We start from the raw sequence: 17,313 nt of genomic DNA on the forward strand, positions 1-17,313 counted from the left end.
TGCCCGCAATTGTTCACATTGCGGGCAATTTTTAGCCATTTTGGCTGGGAATTGGAGGGTGAGAGTAGTATTGTATGAAATAATATCTCTCACCCTCCAATTCATCCTATGGCGCCGAAAAAATTTTGGTGAAATGCGACCACATTTCACCAAAATTTCTCGGCGCCATATAGAGAACTAGAGCCTGTGAGGTACTGATACTATCCATGTACCTCGCAGGCTCTAGTTCCAAGCCAAAATGGCTAAAAATTGCCCGCAATTGTTCACATTCCCATCTTTTGTTGGTAAGACGAAGAATATGAAATAAATTATGAAGAAGATAATGATGAATAAAATATCACTTTTTATATTTTTGACACGTAAAGTTGTCACTTTTCTGTCAAACTGTTTTTATCGTTTTCGTATATAACAAGATAGAATATGAGAGAGGTCCTATAAACCGGAGAAAGTGTCATAACAAAGAAATTTTATTGGTAAGTAAATGTGGTTTGAAATAGGACTACTTGTTTTAGGTTTTTTCCATTGTGTCATTTATTTATTTGACGTGGCAGAAAAGTACAGAGAATATGAAGATGAACCAATGCCTGCAAATGTTCAGTATATGTACTCGTAAGAGATATTTTTATCTAATATTAAATGGACGCACAGAACTTAGCGAATGCACAGCAACCTGGACAACCAAACCCAGAGAATATTCCAAATGAAGTTAGAATACAAACTGCAATGGCAAACTATGGTCAAGTGCCAACAGATGTACAAATGCAAACTGCCATGTCAAATGACGCTGCGTTAGGTTTGCCACCATGGTATGCAAATATGAGATGGAAAGAGTTTTATACAAACCCTGAAGTGGGATATAAACAACTTTATGCAGATGACGCGAACACAGGAGTTGACCCAGAATATGTTTTCTACCAGAGGAGAAACAGAATGTATGAGCTCCAGTTAAAGAATGCTATGGAACTCAACAGGAAACGTAAGAGACTAGGCGGACATTAGATTTTTACTACTAGTAAAATGGGTTTCTTCAGTAGTATTGGAAACTTCTTCAGAAGAGTTGGAAGAGGTATATGGAATGGAATAAAATCTGTCGGAAAAGGAATTTGGAACGGTGTCAAAAATATTGGTAAAAGAGTAGGTCAGTTCGTTGGTCTTATACCTAAAGACCCTGAACCAGAAGAACAAGCTCCTGTTATACAACAGCCTGAACCTGCACCACAGTCTAGTTGGCAACCAAATCCAACACCTCAACCGTATTAAAAAATTATATTTTTACCGTTCGATAGTAGTTGTATATGAAACTAAGTTCTAAGTAAAACGCATGGTATAATGGAATTATTCTTTTTCTTCCATCTGTAGTAAACCATACTTGAAAGTCTGAAATACTTCCACTTGGTGGTTCGTATAACTTTGTAGGTTTTTCGTAAAAATCATTCATCAGACATAAGAAAGAGTTTTGGGCGCCAGAAAATGAAGCATGAACAATAATAGCATCTGGGTCGAAAATATTTTCATATGTTCCATTAGGTTTTTCGACTTCATAAAAGTTCGGGTGTACTGGATATTCTGCAGGCTGATTTAACATCCTCATAAATCTATACCATGCCAAGTTGTTATATTTTGTAGAAATATAAACGTTTTCTCCAAGGTCTTCTATTTTATTGATTTTAACAGTTGCATTTTTCCTGTCATAAATAATATCGAGATGGTATTCTCCTTCGTCAATGTTATACTGGTTTGCATATTCGAGATAGATATCGTTTATTTTTTCTTGAAAAGCTTGAAGAGTTGTTTCTAAGTTTACAAGCAAATTCACTTGTAAAAGTTTTCCCTGTTCAAATTTCTCATACATACGTTTTTCTTTGTTATAGTATCGAACTTCAAAACCGACCGTAAATGGGAAACCATGTATGGCTTCTGAAATGAACTTCATTCTACGAAAGCCAATAGCTTTTGTGACAGATGGGTCTCTTAACCATCTTAATGGGTAGTCAAAACGATAGCCTTCATGTTTTACGGTATCTGTCTCAAACTTTTGACCGACATTAGTAAAAAGTTCATCTAATGGTTTAGTTGTAGCAACTCTAGAATTTTCTTTTTCTATTGAAAGCATATTTTATCTAGAATAAAAATGTCGAAAGATATTGCTTCCATAAGAGAAATACAACACAACCGACAACTCATTATGCAAGCTCTAAATAAGAACACAACAAACTTTTCAAACTATTCTAAGATATCTGAGTCATTGAAAGAAGGAAACTTAAAACTGACATTAAACCCAATGACAGATGAGTTTCTATTTCAAGACAAGAAGAACAATACTGTCTGTATAAATCCAACAAAAGGAACTTTAAACGAGAAACCTATAAATGAACTTCTTTTGAAAGCAGATGTTGACAACAAAGCTGACAAAGAATATGTAGACGATGCAATAGCAAAAGAAGAAGAAAGAGCTAACAATGCTTATGCAACAAAAGAACATACTCATCCTGAACTAGCAGACAAAACATATGTTGACAATAAAATGTCAAGTGAAGTGACAAGAGCTGAAAACGAATATTCTAAAAAGACTCATACACATTCTATATCTGAAATAACAGACTTAAACGTTAGCCTTGAAAAGAAAGCAGATAAAACATATGTTAACGATGAGTTAGAGAAGAAGGTGGATAAGGGATGTGTGGCTAGTGCGTTAGTGAAGAAGGCAGATAAGGAATATGTGGATGAAAAAGATAATGAAATTAAAGAAAGGGTTGAATGGTATCATGAATGGACATCGAAGATTTTAAAAACTAAAGCTGATACAGGATGGGTTTCAGGATGTTTAGACCTTAAAGCGGATAAGAACCATACACATAAATCCTTCACTACTGTTAGAGCAGACGACATAATATTGAACTTTGACCTTGGTTCAAGTGCACCATTAGAAAATCCAAGTACAAGCGTAAAAGATACTCTTAACAATTTAGATAACAGTTGCAGGAACATTGAAGGTCATGTCAGAAACTTTGAAGCATATGAACTACCAACAATGTTAGATAAGAAAGCTGACAAAACAGAGCTTCAAACATTAAAGACAGAAATACTTCAAACATTATATCCTATAGGTTCTATTTATACGTCAATGAACTCTACCAGACCAGAAGTAGTACTTGGTTTTGGAACTTGGACTCAAATAGTCGACAGGTTTTTGTATTGTGCAAACTCTTCAAAGGAAACAGGTGGAAGTAAAACGATTTCAGGTGAAAATTTACCTGCGCACAGTCACTACATAGATTTAAGTACATCTCAAGCAGGTTGGCATAGTCATAGATATTGGAATTGGTCAGCAATGACAAAAGGTAAAGGATATGATGTTAAAGACAACGTTCAGTTTGCTATAAATTGTTACTGGAGTAACACTGAGGGAGGAGGAAACCATACACATCACGTTTCAGGGTATACGCAAACAACGGGACAAAGTAAAGACTACATGCCACCTTACATGACAGTTTACGCATGGTATAGAATTGCTTAGTCGTCATTTTCAACTTCTTTAGCATATTCGTCAGGAGTTGTCTTATATTTGTTAGGAACTGTCTTTGAAAGTATACCACCTTGAACTTTGACAAGTTTGAAACGAGGTCTGACAATAGTAGTTTTATCTTCTGCTTGCAGTGTGTACATTTTGCCATGTTTGCCTAAAACTTCATAATATTCTCTTGTATACTTTCTTCTATTTTTACGAACACGAATGTGAGTACCTGTCGGTTCCCATTGTTGTCATAGTCAATAGTATTTTCATATGGGTCGCGTTTAGGTATTTCTATTTTTACTTTGTCACCTTTCTGAAGTTTGAAGCCCGGCATTCTTTCTTGTTTGTCTCTTTTGACTAAATTGTTAAATATATAGTCTTTCTCTAAGTCAGGGTTGTTTTTCATTTCTTCGGGGGAGTGGTTTCCCAAACCTTTTTGTTTACGGTTATTGTAAATATTTAAAACTTGTCTCATCTTTGCCATGGAGAAGTGTCTATACTTGTCGTCATATGACATTTCATTTGCTTCACCACCTTGTGGTTGGTTTAAGTCTCTTAACATTTTTATACAACGTCAATGACACCAAGAGCAGAATGGTTTTGGTCGACAATGAAATATTGGTTTACATTTTTTGAACGCAGATAGTTTTTAATATCATCTGATTTGAAAGAACTTTCACAGTCAGATGTCAGTTTTGTTGGATGGTATTTGTCAACGAGTATTGTCAAAGCAGTTTTCACATCTAAAATATTTTTGGACCATAATGGTATGGCTTCACAGTATCTTGTGTTTTGACCAACAAATATTAGCCAGTATGGTGGTCCATCTGTTCTAACTCTCGGAATGTTTTCCAAGATATCCATAAACCAAGCATTTGGTGTTGAACTAAAGATTTTTATCATGAGTGCTTTCTTTGTTGCCTTAGAAACATAGGGGTCCTTGTTTGAATTCGTCATTTTTAACCCATAAGAAATGGGTTTATTTGGCGCATTAGCAGGAGTTGCATCCAGATTTTTGCCCGCAGTGGGAACAATAGCCAGAGGTGTATTTGGAGTTGGAAGGAAGATTTTGAGTACATTAGGTATACTTAAAGAGAAAGCACAACCTATTATACAAACTGTACAGAAAGGTTGGGATGTAGCACGAGATGCAACAAATCTTATTCCAAATCCTGAAACAAGAGGAAAAGTTCAAGGATGGATGGACAATGTAGGAAGACAAGCAGGAAACTATTATAACAAAGCAAATGACTACTATAACCAAGCAGGACACTATATGGACCAAGGTGAAAGATTCTTTAACAGAGGATATAACCATGCACAACAGTGGGTAAACAATAACCAACCTCAACCACCTCAAACTTGGGGAATGTAAAATTTTTTACTGAGATGAAATGAACAATACAGCATTGAGACAAATGGGTTCAAGATGGATTTGTCGGCTTCCAGCAGTTACACAACGTGTTTGTCAAGTTCTTCCTATACCTCAGAAGTTTTAGACCGACTTAAAAAACCTAAACAACCAGTTGAAAACAAACCAAACTAAAATTTTTTACTGAGATGAAATGACCGAAGAAGTTGAAACGGTAGATTTGACACCACAAACAAAAAGTTCAGAACCATTGTCAAAACCTGTCAAAGAACTTACAGATGAAGAGAAAAATTCAATAATAGAAAGTGCCAGGTCTGGAAATACAACCCTAACTACAAAGTCACTTTTCATAGAAATGGAACGGCAAGTATCTCAAAAAAGAAACAGACTCTCACAAATAAAATATTGAAGTCTGAAGGAGCTTTCGAGACAACAGATGGAAAAGTTTACTTCACTGACCAACAGTTCATTATAGAACATCTCATTGACTTAGAGTCGAAATATTCTAAACTTTACAACAAACACAAAAAGTTGAAAGGAAAACAAAAACAAATGGCATATGATATTTATGAAGATGTTGACGACACAACTGTTCCTGCAAGTGAAGTAAAGTCAGAGGAACCGAAAAGTGACGAAAAACCGATAGAAGAAGAAAAACCAAAAACTGAAGATAAACCAAAACCAAAGTTTAGTTTCCAAACTAAACCAAGTCAACCTTCATTAGCTGGTATGGGTTGGCGTCAAAGACTTATGGCAGCAGGCGGTTATGTAAAGTAAAGAAAAAAATATTTTTTTATTTTTATAAAAATGCCCCCATATAGAATGGACAGAAAGTCTGCTAGAATAAAAGCAGAGTTGCAAAGATATGGTTGGAGAGTTTCGAAGAAGTTTAAATATAGGAAGGGAAGACCCATAAAAGTCTATGACAAATTGTCTGGTCTTCGCTACGAAATGGATTTGGAAACAGCACGTGCAAATTATCCAAACAGACTAGAGAGGTTAGAAGAAGAACGTCTTATGGACATGCCTTTCGATGTTAGTGAACCTCAAGTTGAAGGACACGATGGCTTTGCCAGATTCTACTGGAAACATGACGAACAATTGCATCCTTTGAGAAGGAAAAAAGGAAAAGGTGAAGACACACATGCTCCCATGGAAAGAACAAGATATGCATATGAAAAGTATCGTGAAGTTAGAAGTCAAATTACATCTGGTCGAACCTTTACAGTAAACTTTGACGAAGGAAAGAACAAAGAAGGCTTCATGGGTGTACTTGCTGCAATTCAAGACGGAAATAAGAAAGGACACAATCTCAGATTGACCATAACAGATTTGGATGGTCACATTTACTATGCACATGGCAATGTCACAACAGCCGCACAACTTCTTGACGCTTTCAAGACTACAAAGAGAGAACAAATGGTTGACTCCGACTCAGACATTTTGAATGCAATTGAAGGAATTGCAAGTGTCAAGTTCGAATGGTACCAACCTAACCCTCAAGCAGTCAGACAACATGCTGGAACTTCCCCTTCAGAAATAAGTCTGACATTGACTTGACAAGGTATGGAATTTACAATTCAATTGAAACAATTGTCAATGAACCTTGTATTCTTACATGTCTCAGGAACTCTGGTCTTGTTACAGATGAGAAAATGAAGTATCTTGAGTCATGTGTGAAGACAAGGTACATTCTCAGAGGTCAATTGGCAAAAATTGCACCGTTGGCAAATGTCAATATCCAAGTCAACATACCTACAGCTAAAGGTTCTTCACATGACGACTATGTTGTTGACAAAGACTTACCATGGTTGAAGATTGTAATTGTCCACAACCACTTCATGTTGAACGAAAGTCTTACAAACCCATTGTTCGGAAAAGGCAAGTGCAACATTGTCAGAGCTGTAAACATTCTTTTCGAGAAAGGTTTGTTGGAACCAATTCCAGATGACAAGCTGACAGAAACTTTTGTACCAAAAGACGAAACAAACTTTTCATTGTTAGCAAGACCAAAAGTTGTTCCAGACAAAGTTATAGTACAAAAGAAGTACACAGTTCCACAAGGGGTTGGTATGTTCGGATACCAACCTGAACCAGAAGAACTTCCAATGAGGTTGCAAGAACTTCAAGATGCTATAAACAAACTTCCATTGAGACATCCAATTGACGTCAAATTGTATTGGAGAGCATCTGAGTTAGGTCAGAAGGTTTTATATGAAACAGGTTGCTTCGACGATGTTTATGAGATAACAGGAGAAGTTTCTCAGAAGATAAGAGACTCACTTGAATTTCCACAAACTGGACCAATTGGTTGCGACAAGTTCGACTCAGATGAAAAAATATACTATGTCGACCTTAACGCTGCATACATGAGGTTTGTCCAATATATTCCGACTGGAATTCCAAACGAAGATGGTGAGTTCCCGGGAAGGAACTATACAGTTGGAAAAGTCATACAACAACTGTATGATATTAGGAAAGCTTCAAACCCCAAACTTGCAATGACACTCAAATTGCTTATGAATTCGACATGGGGATATTCCATTAAGAAACCTCAAGAGATGAAGAGTAAACATTATGAGAAGGTCGACAACTTTGTTGAAAGGTTTTCTCCTTTTGTTTTGAAGTACGAATTCACTCAAGGTCAAAGTGGCTTAGTAACCACATTAAAACCTATTGTCGAACATTGGTCTTACCCTCAGTTCGCAAAGGCAGTCCTTGACAACTACAACAAATTCTTCTCCGAAGTCAAATCCAAAGTGAAGGTTTACTATGAGAACATTGACGCACTCATGACGAACGAAGAAGGATACAACAAACTCATTGAAATGGGAATGGTCGGTGAAAAGATGGGTCAATTCAAATTGGACAAAATTTTCACAGAAGTTCATGTCCTCTCCAAGCGTAAGTACTGGGGCATACTTGAAGACGGCACAGAAATAAAACATTGCATGAAGTAAAAACGTTTTTTAAAAAAGTGACATTTTTTAAATTTTATTTGAACTGTACGCTGAGTTTGTTGGAGAAGACCGTTGGGAAACTTGTTTGTTAGATGAGAAATATGAAATGGCATACCATTTTAAAACAATATATTTTTACATATATTAAATGCTTCAGGTTGAAAAACAAAGAACAAAAGTAACAGATACAAAACCGTTAGACTATATCTTTACAAATGCTGGTAGGACTATTTCAGATGAAGAAATTTCATCCCGAGCATACAGGTTTGACTATCCAATTCGTTGGCTTCAAAGTCCTTCAGATGCAAAGGCAATAGGATTTAGAAGAGTTTTGTTTTCAAATAGAACTAACGCATTTATGTTCGCAGTATATTTTCATGGGCAGTATAAAGGTTCTGATGGTCTCATAGACAAATTTGACGAAATGAAAATCTTTACAATTCGTTCAGACGAAAGTCTTGAGAAAACTCTAAATGACTTTCAAACTCAAATGAACAAATATTATTGGGAATTTCAAGAAAAATACGACTCTTTACTAAATGGAACATACTATCTGAAACTAGAATATGACAAGATGAACTCCACCGTTTCATTTCAAAAGATTGAAATTAACCCTCCAAGAGATACAGAGTTTTTATTTTGGGGAGTAGACAAACGTTCTTGGGCACAATTTCTTCGGTTACTAAACCAGAACGAACCATTACCACCAGATGGTCCATTTAAATTTATATACTTCCACCAGCAGATTTGACAGTTTATAGAAACGTGTTTGACCCTCAAAATGTTATGTGTCATGCAAGTTTCAGTTCAAGCAACAATAGTTTTCTATGTATTGGTAAGGACTTTTATGACTTTGCTTCTAAATTCTACGAACCACCTAGTAACAGTTTCTCTGACTTTCAAGTTTGGTTCACAACAAATGGTGTGCAACATATTATTCCATTGTACTATGACTTTTATCTCGAATTGTCTTTCATATATAACTACGGAAAAGTGCTGAAAAAGTATTGAATGTGAAGAGTATGCTACAGCTCCAATTGAGAGAAAGTTGTTCCCGGACCAAAAAATATATTTTAGTTTTTTAAAAAAAATATTTTTTATTTTTATTGTAAGAACAGAAATGTCAGTCGAAGCAAAAACGTTCACGAACAAATCTAATGGCGAAACATTCACAAAAGGCACTTATAACGGTATTGAAGTCTTACGTAGAGACAAGGATGGTTATATAAATGCAACAAAGATGTGTCAGCAGTTTAGGAAAGACTTTAGAAAGTTGTTGGAAAATAAGTCCTGGGAAGAGTATTATAAGGCATTTTGTGAAGAATATACCAACCGGAAGAATTCCGGCGGTTGGTTTTTATACAAAGTTCATGCAGGAATTCCGGATGAAATCAGACAGGTTAGAGGAACGTATGTAGACCCAAGACTTCTAAACTATATAGCAATGTGGGCTTCTCCAAAATATTGTATAGCAGTTGGAAAAATTATGGACTCCATAGACAAGAAAGTTCATGAGAAATTAGATGAAGAAGAACTTGAAGATACAGTAGAGAATGCAAAACCTTTGTTCGAACAAGAAGTTAGAAAAATGTGCGAAAAACAAATAGAACATGAACGTGAGATATGTTATGGTTATAGAGACTCTCCATACGAACTAGACCAATGGGAACAAGAAGATTTAAAGAGAGAATTTAGAGAATATGAACTCGCTAAAATTTCATTAGAAGCTGCAGAAAAGAAGTTAAAAGTTTGGGGTCGTTTTGTACAAAAATATTGTGAGTAAATGAACCATTTTTTTCGGCAAAAATATATTTTAGTTTTTTTTTAAAAAAAATATTTTTTTATTTTTATTGTAAGAACATGTTAGCAACAACAGCACCAAACTCGTTAGTCATGAACCCAACTTCAATGTTAGTAGAAATGAAAAGCTTCATTCCTTCTTCATATACTTTCGAAACAGAAATCCAGAAGATAAAGCAAGAACTTCTCCAAGGAGATTTAGATTGCACTGCAAAAGATGAAACAAATGAAGAATATCTTTATGAAATGCAGGACCTGGTGGAACATCTACCTAAACTTCCTGAAATACAACAACAAAAGCTCACTATTCCTGAATTCGATGAAATAGAAGTCAAAGCAACTGACTCAGTAGAAATAAAGAAGTTCATACGTAAGGTTAACTATGAGTTTCTTGGATTTCATTGCAACCACAAAGTCATGGACAAAGACTGCGATATGGTATATTTCATTGACATATATAAATCTGAAGAATTTAAGACCTACAACAGCTTTGTTTCGTTAGTTGCTGAATGTGTATGGCAGATAAGAGATAAAGATAGAAGAGGTAAAGTATGGAACGGACAAATAAAACCAGCAGCCTTTGAGTTAAAGAAAACCATTTACGCCTTAGTTGTTTTAGCAGGACAAATTTCAATGTACAATGCTAAAATGAACCCACAATGTTCAAAATGTAAAGCAGCAATGAGGAAATATAACTACTCCGTCAAAGAGATAGAAAGAATGAGAAACGACTATGCTGACTTAAAGAAAGAAGCAGAGAAACCAGCAGAAGATAAAATGGACATGTTGACATTTCTAAACAAAAACTATCCAACTGCTGACGATTTCCTTCTATCTGACGTCAAGAAGAAATATAAAGAAACATTCGGCATTGTTAAAACTTTTGACATACTGACAGAAGAAATAGAAGCCACAAAATTGTTTAGGATTTCACGAATTCACAATGTTTACCATGTAAAACGCTTGTGAAAAAAGATGTTAGTTGACCGAGTGACCGAGTGACCTGGTGACACCTAAAAACCATCTACCCTAAATTTTATTTTTGCTGAAAAAAATGACCAAATTTCATGATATAACTGTATTTTTTTGACGAAGAGAACTTTTACACTTCGTAAAAAAACTCATGAAAATCGTGAAAAAATGACCAAATTTCATGATATAACTGTATTTTTTTTACGAAGAGAACTTTGACACTTCGTCAAAAAAATCCCTGAAATCGTGAAAAAATGACCAAAAATCATGATATAACTGTATTTTTTTGACGAAGAGAACTTTGACACTTCGTCAAAAAACTCTATGAAAATCGTGAAAAAATGACCAAAAATCATGATATAACTGTATTTTTTTGACGAAGAGAACTTTTACACTTCGTAAAAAAACTCTATGAAAATCGTGAAAAAATGACCAAATTTCATGAATTTCCTCATATGTTTGCTACCCTCGAAAAACCGAGGATAGAGATTCCGTACGAAAATCGTAAAAATTTGCCAATAAATTTAAGAGGTTGGTATGTACATAGACTTTTAGTAAATGCTGTAGCAATGTAGGGCTTACTTTACATCGTTCAAAAACCAAAGCACACAAGAACTTTTGAGCGACCCAGACTTTTTTCGGGGTCGCCTAAAACTCTATGAAAATCGTGAAAAATTGCGAGTAGGTATAAAAACCCAGTCGCCAAAACTCTATGAAAATCGTGAAAAAATGACCAAATTTCATTATATAACTGTTATTTTTTTACGAAGTGAACTTTGACACTTCGTAAAAAAAAATCCCTGAAATCATATCTTTTATACAAAATAAATAAAATAAAGTTAGTTTTATTTTTATTTATTTTTTTATTTTGTATGTAAGAACAGAAAATGACAAACATTGAGTTTGAAACAGTTAAAAAGATAGACAATGACACCAAAGTGGTTAGAATTGGTGATTTAAACGTAAGATACTCAAAGAAATACAACAAATATTCTTTGTCAGACATTCTAACACTATCTGGAAAGAGAGCATACGACTGGGTTAGAAATGCTTCAACTCAGAAAATTTTGACAAGAAATCCTGAGCTTATGATATCGGTAAGATTCTATGGAACTACAGCATATCTCATTGACAAAAGTCTTATACCAATAGTTTTGTTATAGTTAGACCCAGTTGTTGGATATAACTTCATAACATATGGTTCATTCGATACGGAACGTTGCAGTGAAGGCTTACTTTACATCGTTCAGAAACCGAAGGACTTCAATACAAAGAGATATAAGATAGGAAGAACATATAATATAACTCAAAGATATGACAATACAGTCAATAGAGTCAAGGTTGTGTTTGTAAATGATATGAGAGCTGCTGAAACAGAACTACTTGAAAAGTTTGAGAAAATGTATGGTGCTCCCATAAAAGGTAAAGAAACGTTTGAAGTAGATGAGATAGATAAAGCTATAAAATTATTTGACGAAGTTGCTGAAAAATACATGTAAAGCGTTTATTTTTGGTCTTTTATACAAGATAGAAAATAACGCTAATTTTATTTTTATTTATTTTTTTATTTTGTATGTAAAGACAGATATGTCAACAACAGAGAACACAACAACTGCTATCGTTCATGAAACCATAAATGAAGAATATGAGTGGGTTCAGTATAACAAACAACTCCGTCTCATTCGTTCGGTCAAAGATGACATGTACCAAATGCAAAGTATTTTGACAGCATGTTTTGCTCCAGATACCAAACATACAGACGATTGGTTCAAAAACCAAAGCACACAAGAATTTTTGAGCGAAGCACAGCGAGACATACTTTTTTCTGGGTCGCCTAAAACTCATGAAAATCGTAAAAATTTGCCAAATGGTTTGAGAGGTTGGTATGTACATAGACTTCTTGTAAATGCAGTTGCAATGTGGGCTTCACCTCGTTATGCTTGTTATATTTACAGACTTCTTGACGAAATTCATAGACAAGAACGTGAAGAGATGGAAAAGAAACTTCAAGCAAAAGATGAAGTCATTCAGAAAAGAATACCACGTTCGGTACCAAAAGGAAAGGAAAAGAACTATAAGTATATGATTTATACTGAAGAGATGGAAAATGAAGAAGACAGAGATATGGTTATGTTGCATTTAGTCAGAAGAAACAACAAAAGCTTTTACGACCTTGCTAAGATTTACAAATCTGACAGAAATTGGTTCTATCGCGAAAACTTACCGATTTCAATGACACCGAATGAAGATGTGAAACAAATAGTTCAAGATACGTTACCTCAAACACACTATGATATTAAAGGTTGTACAATACTTACCTTCAAAGAAGATTTGCCGCTACTGAAAGAAAAAATAACAGAGTATTTTGACAACTTCAAACAAGCAGAGTAAATGAACCATTTATTTTTCAAGCTTGACTTCAGATGGCTCAGGTAGCTCTATAAGGTAAATTGCCTTGTCAAATCCTTCTGGCATTCCGAGTCCTTCCTTCCGACAGGAAAAAATTTTCCCGACAACTGGAAAAAATTTTCCCGACAACTGGAAAAAATTTTCCCGACAACTGGAAAAAATTTTCCTGTTGTTCGTCCGTAAACCATTCAAATTTTCGAAAATTGAGAACTTTTTGGTCGAACTTCAGAAAAAGTTTTTCCTTCCGACAGGAAAAAAATTTCCCGACAACTGGAAGAACTCTTCCTTCCGACAGGACACAAACGGATGACTGACGTTCCTCTTCCTGAATGTCTTCCAAAGCCAGAAGAACCGACAGCCCCAGCACCACAACAGACTAAGACTAAACACTTACATTTTTCAAGCTTGACTTTTTACAATTTGAACTTTGTTTGCGTAGATATGAATTCTGAAAGAAGTATGAGGGTCTTGTATGACTTTGTACTTCTCCCATAGTTCATGTCTGTCAAACTTACCTGCCATGGACTCTTTCATAAGTTCCATGAAATCGTCTTCGGACAATCCGGGGAAAAGTATAATATCAGTAAGTATTCTTTTAACATCCTTACTTAAACTCTTGGCTGTCTGTACACATATTACGACTGAAATGTTAAAGTGTCTGAGCTTCTTAAGAATTCGACACATGTCTTGTTCTCTATTCTTTAACAAAGGATGAGAGGCGAAATCATCTAAGATAAGAAGACATCTGTGAGGGTAAGTCTTCCAATCGTAAGATTGCAATTTCTTCGAAATGTATTCTATCTCTTTCTGTTTGTTTCTGAAGTGTTTCTTCTCTAATATTCTCTGCATTTCCTCATTTGGGTCTTTAAACTTCGAATTGACATACTCATTTATAGCATTATACTTCAAAACTCTTCTTTGGTACTTCTTTATCCAATCTAACAACTCAGTATCCTTTATACATACTAACTTAGACTTCTTTATAATATCTTTGAACGAATTGACGGTTTGGTCAAATTGACCCGAAGTACTACAAATGACTACTAACTCATAGAATGGGTTCTTCTCATCTAGTTCTTGTTGTTGTGCAGCCATTTTAAGATAAGTGAAAGTCTTACCCGACCCAGGTGGTGCAATTAGACCTGTTATACCATTCTGAGCAAATAAGAACTTGTCATGTATGGGTTTTATCTGAGCATTTTCTAACTTCCTCTTGTTCTTGTTTAAAACATTCTCAAATTTCTTGTCAATGTCAGCAAACTTTTTTTCTAACATATTTTTAGAAAAATTAAAATTTTTATCTTTTAGAAAATGTCTAGCGATTTCGCTATCTATATTCGAGACAAGCTTTTCGACAGCAAAACATCTGTCGACCATAAAATCTTACATAGTGTAAACAAGAAAGGGGAATTTGTTCTAAAGTTCTGTTTCTGGGAATATGACAAGAACCATAAAACATTAAGCAGAGCAGTCTTAAAATTTGTCAATGACAGACTTGTTGACAGAGATGACGCCTCTTGGAGAGATGAAGTCCAACAAAACTTCTTAGAATGCAAAGAAGACACATGCGCTGTTCTTGAAGATGAAATAGAAAACAGAATAGAAGAGCTATTAAATGACAAAGCACTTTTACATAAATATGGTTCTGAGAAATTTGACATAACTCCACCAGAAAAGAAGAAGAGAGAAAAGAAAGAAAAGAAAGTAGAAGAAGAGAAGAAAGAACCTGAACCAGAGAAAAAGAAATTTGACATGTAAAAATAAAATTTTATTTTTAGAACATTTCTGGGTCAATGTCAATGTTCTCTTCCTCTTTAGGAGCAAACACTGGCTTAGACTCTAAAATCTTTTTACCCAATTTACCTTGAACTTCTACAACTTTAGACTCATAATATTCATAGTCGTCTGTCTTCTTTGGTTCATAAGGTATAACAAGTTTGTATGCTTTGCCTTCTTTAAGGTTTGAAAACCTTCTGTCAAAACTTTCTTTGACTGTTAACAAACCTTCTATGTCTAAGTCTTCAAATTTCGCACCATTTTTAGTCACAATAGCAAACTTAACTGGTTCGATGTTCCAAACTTTGCTGAATGAAGACTTTTCAAAATGGTAGAAGTAAACATTCAAATATGTGAATGGGTCTAGTTCTTCTTTAAGTCCTGACATATACTTGTTTACTGAGATGAATTTTGTCATCTTTTCTATCGGATAAAAAAATATTTTTTTTTAAAATTTACTCAGAAAAATTTTTCTTTGTATATACACCATTCTGTACGTCTAAAAGACTTTTGACATTTGCCAAGAATGTTCGTTTAGACGCTGTCATATAACCATATTCTTGACAATATTGTTTATACGAATCGTACAATGACCTTTCATCTAAACACTCAAAGTCAGTTTCATCTATGAACAGTTCATATACACTCTTGTTTGCTTCTAACAATGTTTGTCTCTCTTCGTATGTGGAATTTGTCTTGGATTGAACTTAGAAATATCTAATGTCATGAAATATGAGAACAAGTGGTTTGTAAAAGTCAGATGTCAAAGTTTCTGCTAAGTCGTTCAAAATATTCTGTATCTTGCATATGAGAATCTTGACGTTCTGACAACTACATATCTTTCTGTCAGAACTTTCTAACTTCATCGGAACAGCATTGTTTGAAACCATAATGAAGTTTGCAACATTTTCACAAACTCTTTGGTCTTTATACTTTCTTTCAACAACTCCAACTTTGTCTGTTATAAGACTCTTCAAAGCATCTGAGTTCAAAACTTTTGTTGTATCTATACTTTGAAGTTCGTTACATACTATAAGTTTCATATTCTCTATTGAAGAGTTAAATTTACCGCAGATGTTTTCTAAGTTTGTCATATTAGGGTTCGAATAGCCCTCTAACAGTTTGCATAAGATATCTGTAAAGAATGTGTTCTTACCTGTTCCTTGTTTTCCAATTATAATGAGAGCAGTTTCATTTTTAGCACTTGGATGTTGTAAGATGTTTGCAAACCAACATAAGATATTACTCATAGACTCTTTCGTTTCCATTGCATATAATTTCTTTGACATGGTCTAACCAAGCTTCTATAACATTTTCTTTCCATTCTACTTGTTCGTATTTATATCCAGTGAAGATAGAATAGAAGTTTGGAAGAAGGTGTATAGAACTTTATACCACGAACTGAAAAATCTTCAAGTTTTGACAAAAGATATCCCAAGCATCTAACATCTTCATGCAACTTGTACGACTTTTATTTTCTTAAGTTTCTGTTTACATTCTTGTTCTGAAACTATTGTCGCTTTAGGTTTGTTAAAGACTACATCCCATTCTTTCATAACATAACATTCTGGGGCAGAGTCAACATAAATGACTAAACGTTCAAATTCTCGACTGCTTTGTTATAGTCTCTAAATGGACACATATTTCTGAAGGCTTGGAAGTCATAAAAATCTGAAACATCTATTCTGTACATTTTTATAAAAATAAAAAAAAACATTTTTTTATTCTTGACTTTGTTGTTGCATTTGTTCCATTTGTTGCATTTGTTGTTCTTGAGCTATTTGTTGTTGAAGTTGTTCTTGTAGTACAATACTTTCACCAGTTGCATCTTCCAATTCGAAACTTTCTCCGTCATTGACAAATACATAGGACATAAAAGTTTTACAGGAACAAAGTTTGCGTCAACTAAGGTTAAGTTTATGTTTGCTAAAGTGTTTGAGTTTACTAAAGCTGAAAACTCTGCATTCGAATGAACAATAGGCAAACCAGCAGAGAATGTGTTGTTTATACGCATAAGTATCTTTTGGTCATAGTAGTTTCTGTCGACATTCGAATAACACTTTGAACCTAAGTTTTGAAACAATATATAAAATAGGTTGTACTTAAAGTCAATGGAACAGACAAACCTTGTATGACACTTTTCCTGTTATAGGAAACTGTTGGTAGTAAAAACCAATATAAGTTTTGTATTATAGCTCATATTGTTTATAGTAAACTCAGTCGGACATCCAAACATAATGAAACCTGCTCTAGTTGCAGCACATGTTACACCCGTACTTAAAGTATTAAATAAGTCAACAAAACCTGTTGGTGGTATATCTGAGTAAGTATCTTCAAAGGAGTATTTTTTACCATTCACAACAATAAAATCTTCTGGTGTCAAAAGAGCAAAACAGGCTTTAGTCGTCATTGTGTTTAAGGTTAGTTTACAATATCGTCCTTGAGGACTTTGTAAGTTTGTTGTTATAGAATTATATGACTCAGGGTTTTTAGTCGTAATAGTATAAACC

At 34.5% G+C, this 17,313-nt stretch overlaps 12 protein-coding genes and 4 pseudogenes across 16 annotated transcripts, besides 3 other annotated features; 11 read left to right on the forward strand and 5 right to left on the reverse strand.

The window, feature by feature from the left end:
- Positions 1-120: 120 nt before the first annotated feature.
- Positions 121-229: a mobile genetic element.
- A 120-nt stretch (positions 230-349) lies between these two features.
- Positions 350-414: a mobile genetic element.
- A 222-nt stretch (positions 415-636) lies between these two features.
- TVAGG3_0380010 (uncharacterized protein) lies at positions 637-999 on the forward strand (the record flags this gene model as incomplete). Its single annotated transcript, XM_051232055.1, has 1 exon — positions 637-999. One exon carries the CDS (start codon positions 637-639, stop codon positions 997-999), a length of 363 nt encoding a protein of 120 aa, XP_051101785.1.
- Positions 1,000-1,558: 559 nt separating this feature from the next.
- TVAGG3_0380020 (uncharacterized protein) lies at positions 1,559-2,113 on the reverse strand (the record flags this gene model as incomplete). Its single annotated transcript, XM_051232056.1, has 1 exon — positions 1,559-2,113. A coding segment is annotated over one exon (555 nt), but the record flags the coding sequence as incomplete, so codon positions are not given.
- A 459-nt stretch (positions 2,114-2,572) lies between these two features.
- Positions 2,573-17,313: part of a mobile genetic element that runs on past the window's edge.
- On the reverse strand, positions 3,532-4,378 carry TVAGG3_0380040 (annotated as a pseudogene). Its single transcript has one exon. A coding segment is annotated over exon 1 (847 nt).
- Positions 4,488-4,889, forward strand: TVAGG3_0380050 (uncharacterized protein; the record flags this gene model as incomplete). Its single annotated transcript, XM_051232057.1, has 1 exon — positions 4,488-4,889. The coding sequence occupies one exon, from the start codon at positions 4,488-4,490 to the stop codon at positions 4,887-4,889; it is 402 nt and encodes a 133-aa protein (XP_051101787.1).
- On the forward strand, positions 5,080-5,663 carry TVAGG3_0380060 (annotated as a pseudogene). Its single transcript has one exon. A coding segment is annotated over exon 1 (584 nt).
- On the forward strand, positions 5,709-6,446 carry TVAGG3_0380070 (uncharacterized protein; the record flags this gene model as incomplete). The annotated part of the gene is made up of 1 exon (XM_051232058.1): positions 5,709-6,446. One exon carries the CDS (start codon positions 5,709-5,711, stop codon positions 6,444-6,446), a length of 738 nt encoding a protein of 245 aa, XP_051101788.1.
- Positions 6,542-7,846, forward strand: TVAGG3_0380080 (uncharacterized protein; the record flags this gene model as incomplete). Its single annotated transcript, XM_051232059.1, has 1 exon — positions 6,542-7,846. The coding sequence occupies one exon, from the start codon at positions 6,542-6,544 to the stop codon at positions 7,844-7,846; it is 1,305 nt and encodes a 434-aa protein (XP_051101789.1).
- TVAGG3_0380090 lies at positions 7,995-8,857 on the forward strand (annotated as a pseudogene). The gene has a single exon. A coding segment is annotated over exon 1 (863 nt).
- Positions 8,967-9,629, forward strand: TVAGG3_0380100 (uncharacterized protein; the record flags this gene model as incomplete). The annotated part of the gene is made up of 1 exon (XM_051232060.1): positions 8,967-9,629. One exon carries the CDS (start codon positions 8,967-8,969, stop codon positions 9,627-9,629), a length of 663 nt encoding a protein of 220 aa, XP_051101790.1.
- On the forward strand, positions 9,707-10,615 carry TVAGG3_0380110 (organellar and viral DNA polymerase type B; the record flags this gene model as incomplete). Its single annotated transcript, XM_051232061.1, has 1 exon — positions 9,707-10,615. The coding sequence occupies one exon, from the start codon at positions 9,707-9,709 to the stop codon at positions 10,613-10,615; it is 909 nt and encodes a 302-aa protein (XP_051101791.1).
- TVAGG3_0380120 (organellar and viral DNA polymerase type B) lies at positions 11,788-12,117 on the forward strand (the record flags this gene model as incomplete). Its single annotated transcript, XM_051232062.1, has 1 exon — positions 11,788-12,117. A coding segment is annotated over one exon (330 nt), but the record flags the coding sequence as incomplete, so codon positions are not given.
- Positions 12,206-13,009, forward strand: TVAGG3_0380130 (KilA, N-terminal/APSES-type HTH, DNA-binding family; the record flags this gene model as incomplete). Its single annotated transcript, XM_051232063.1, has 1 exon — positions 12,206-13,009. One exon carries the CDS (start codon positions 12,206-12,208, stop codon positions 13,007-13,009), a length of 804 nt encoding a protein of 267 aa, XP_051101793.1.
- On the reverse strand, positions 13,427-14,302 carry TVAGG3_0380140 (protein of unknown function, DUF4106 family; the record flags this gene model as incomplete). The annotated part of the gene is made up of 1 exon (XM_051232064.1): positions 13,427-14,302. One exon carries the CDS (start codon positions 14,300-14,302, stop codon positions 13,427-13,429), a length of 876 nt encoding a protein of 291 aa, XP_051101794.1.
- TVAGG3_0380150 (uncharacterized protein) lies at positions 14,339-14,785 on the forward strand (the record flags this gene model as incomplete). The annotated part of the gene is made up of 1 exon (XM_051232065.1): positions 14,339-14,785. One exon carries the CDS (start codon positions 14,339-14,341, stop codon positions 14,783-14,785), a length of 447 nt encoding a protein of 148 aa, XP_051101795.1.
- On the reverse strand, positions 14,802-15,191 carry TVAGG3_0380160 (uncharacterized protein; the record flags this gene model as incomplete). Its single annotated transcript, XM_051232066.1, has 1 exon — positions 14,802-15,191. The coding sequence occupies one exon, from the start codon at positions 15,189-15,191 to the stop codon at positions 14,802-14,804; it is 390 nt and encodes a 129-aa protein (XP_051101796.1).
- TVAGG3_0380170 lies at positions 16,525-17,213 on the reverse strand (annotated as a pseudogene). The gene has a single exon. A coding segment is annotated over exon 1 (689 nt).

The sequence above is a fragment of the Trichomonas vaginalis genome, chromosome V, assembly GCF_026262505.1.
Source record: "Trichomonas vaginalis G3 chromosome V, whole genome shotgun sequence".
NCBI lineage: Eukaryota > Parabasalia > Trichomonadida > Trichomonadidae > Trichomonas > Trichomonas vaginalis.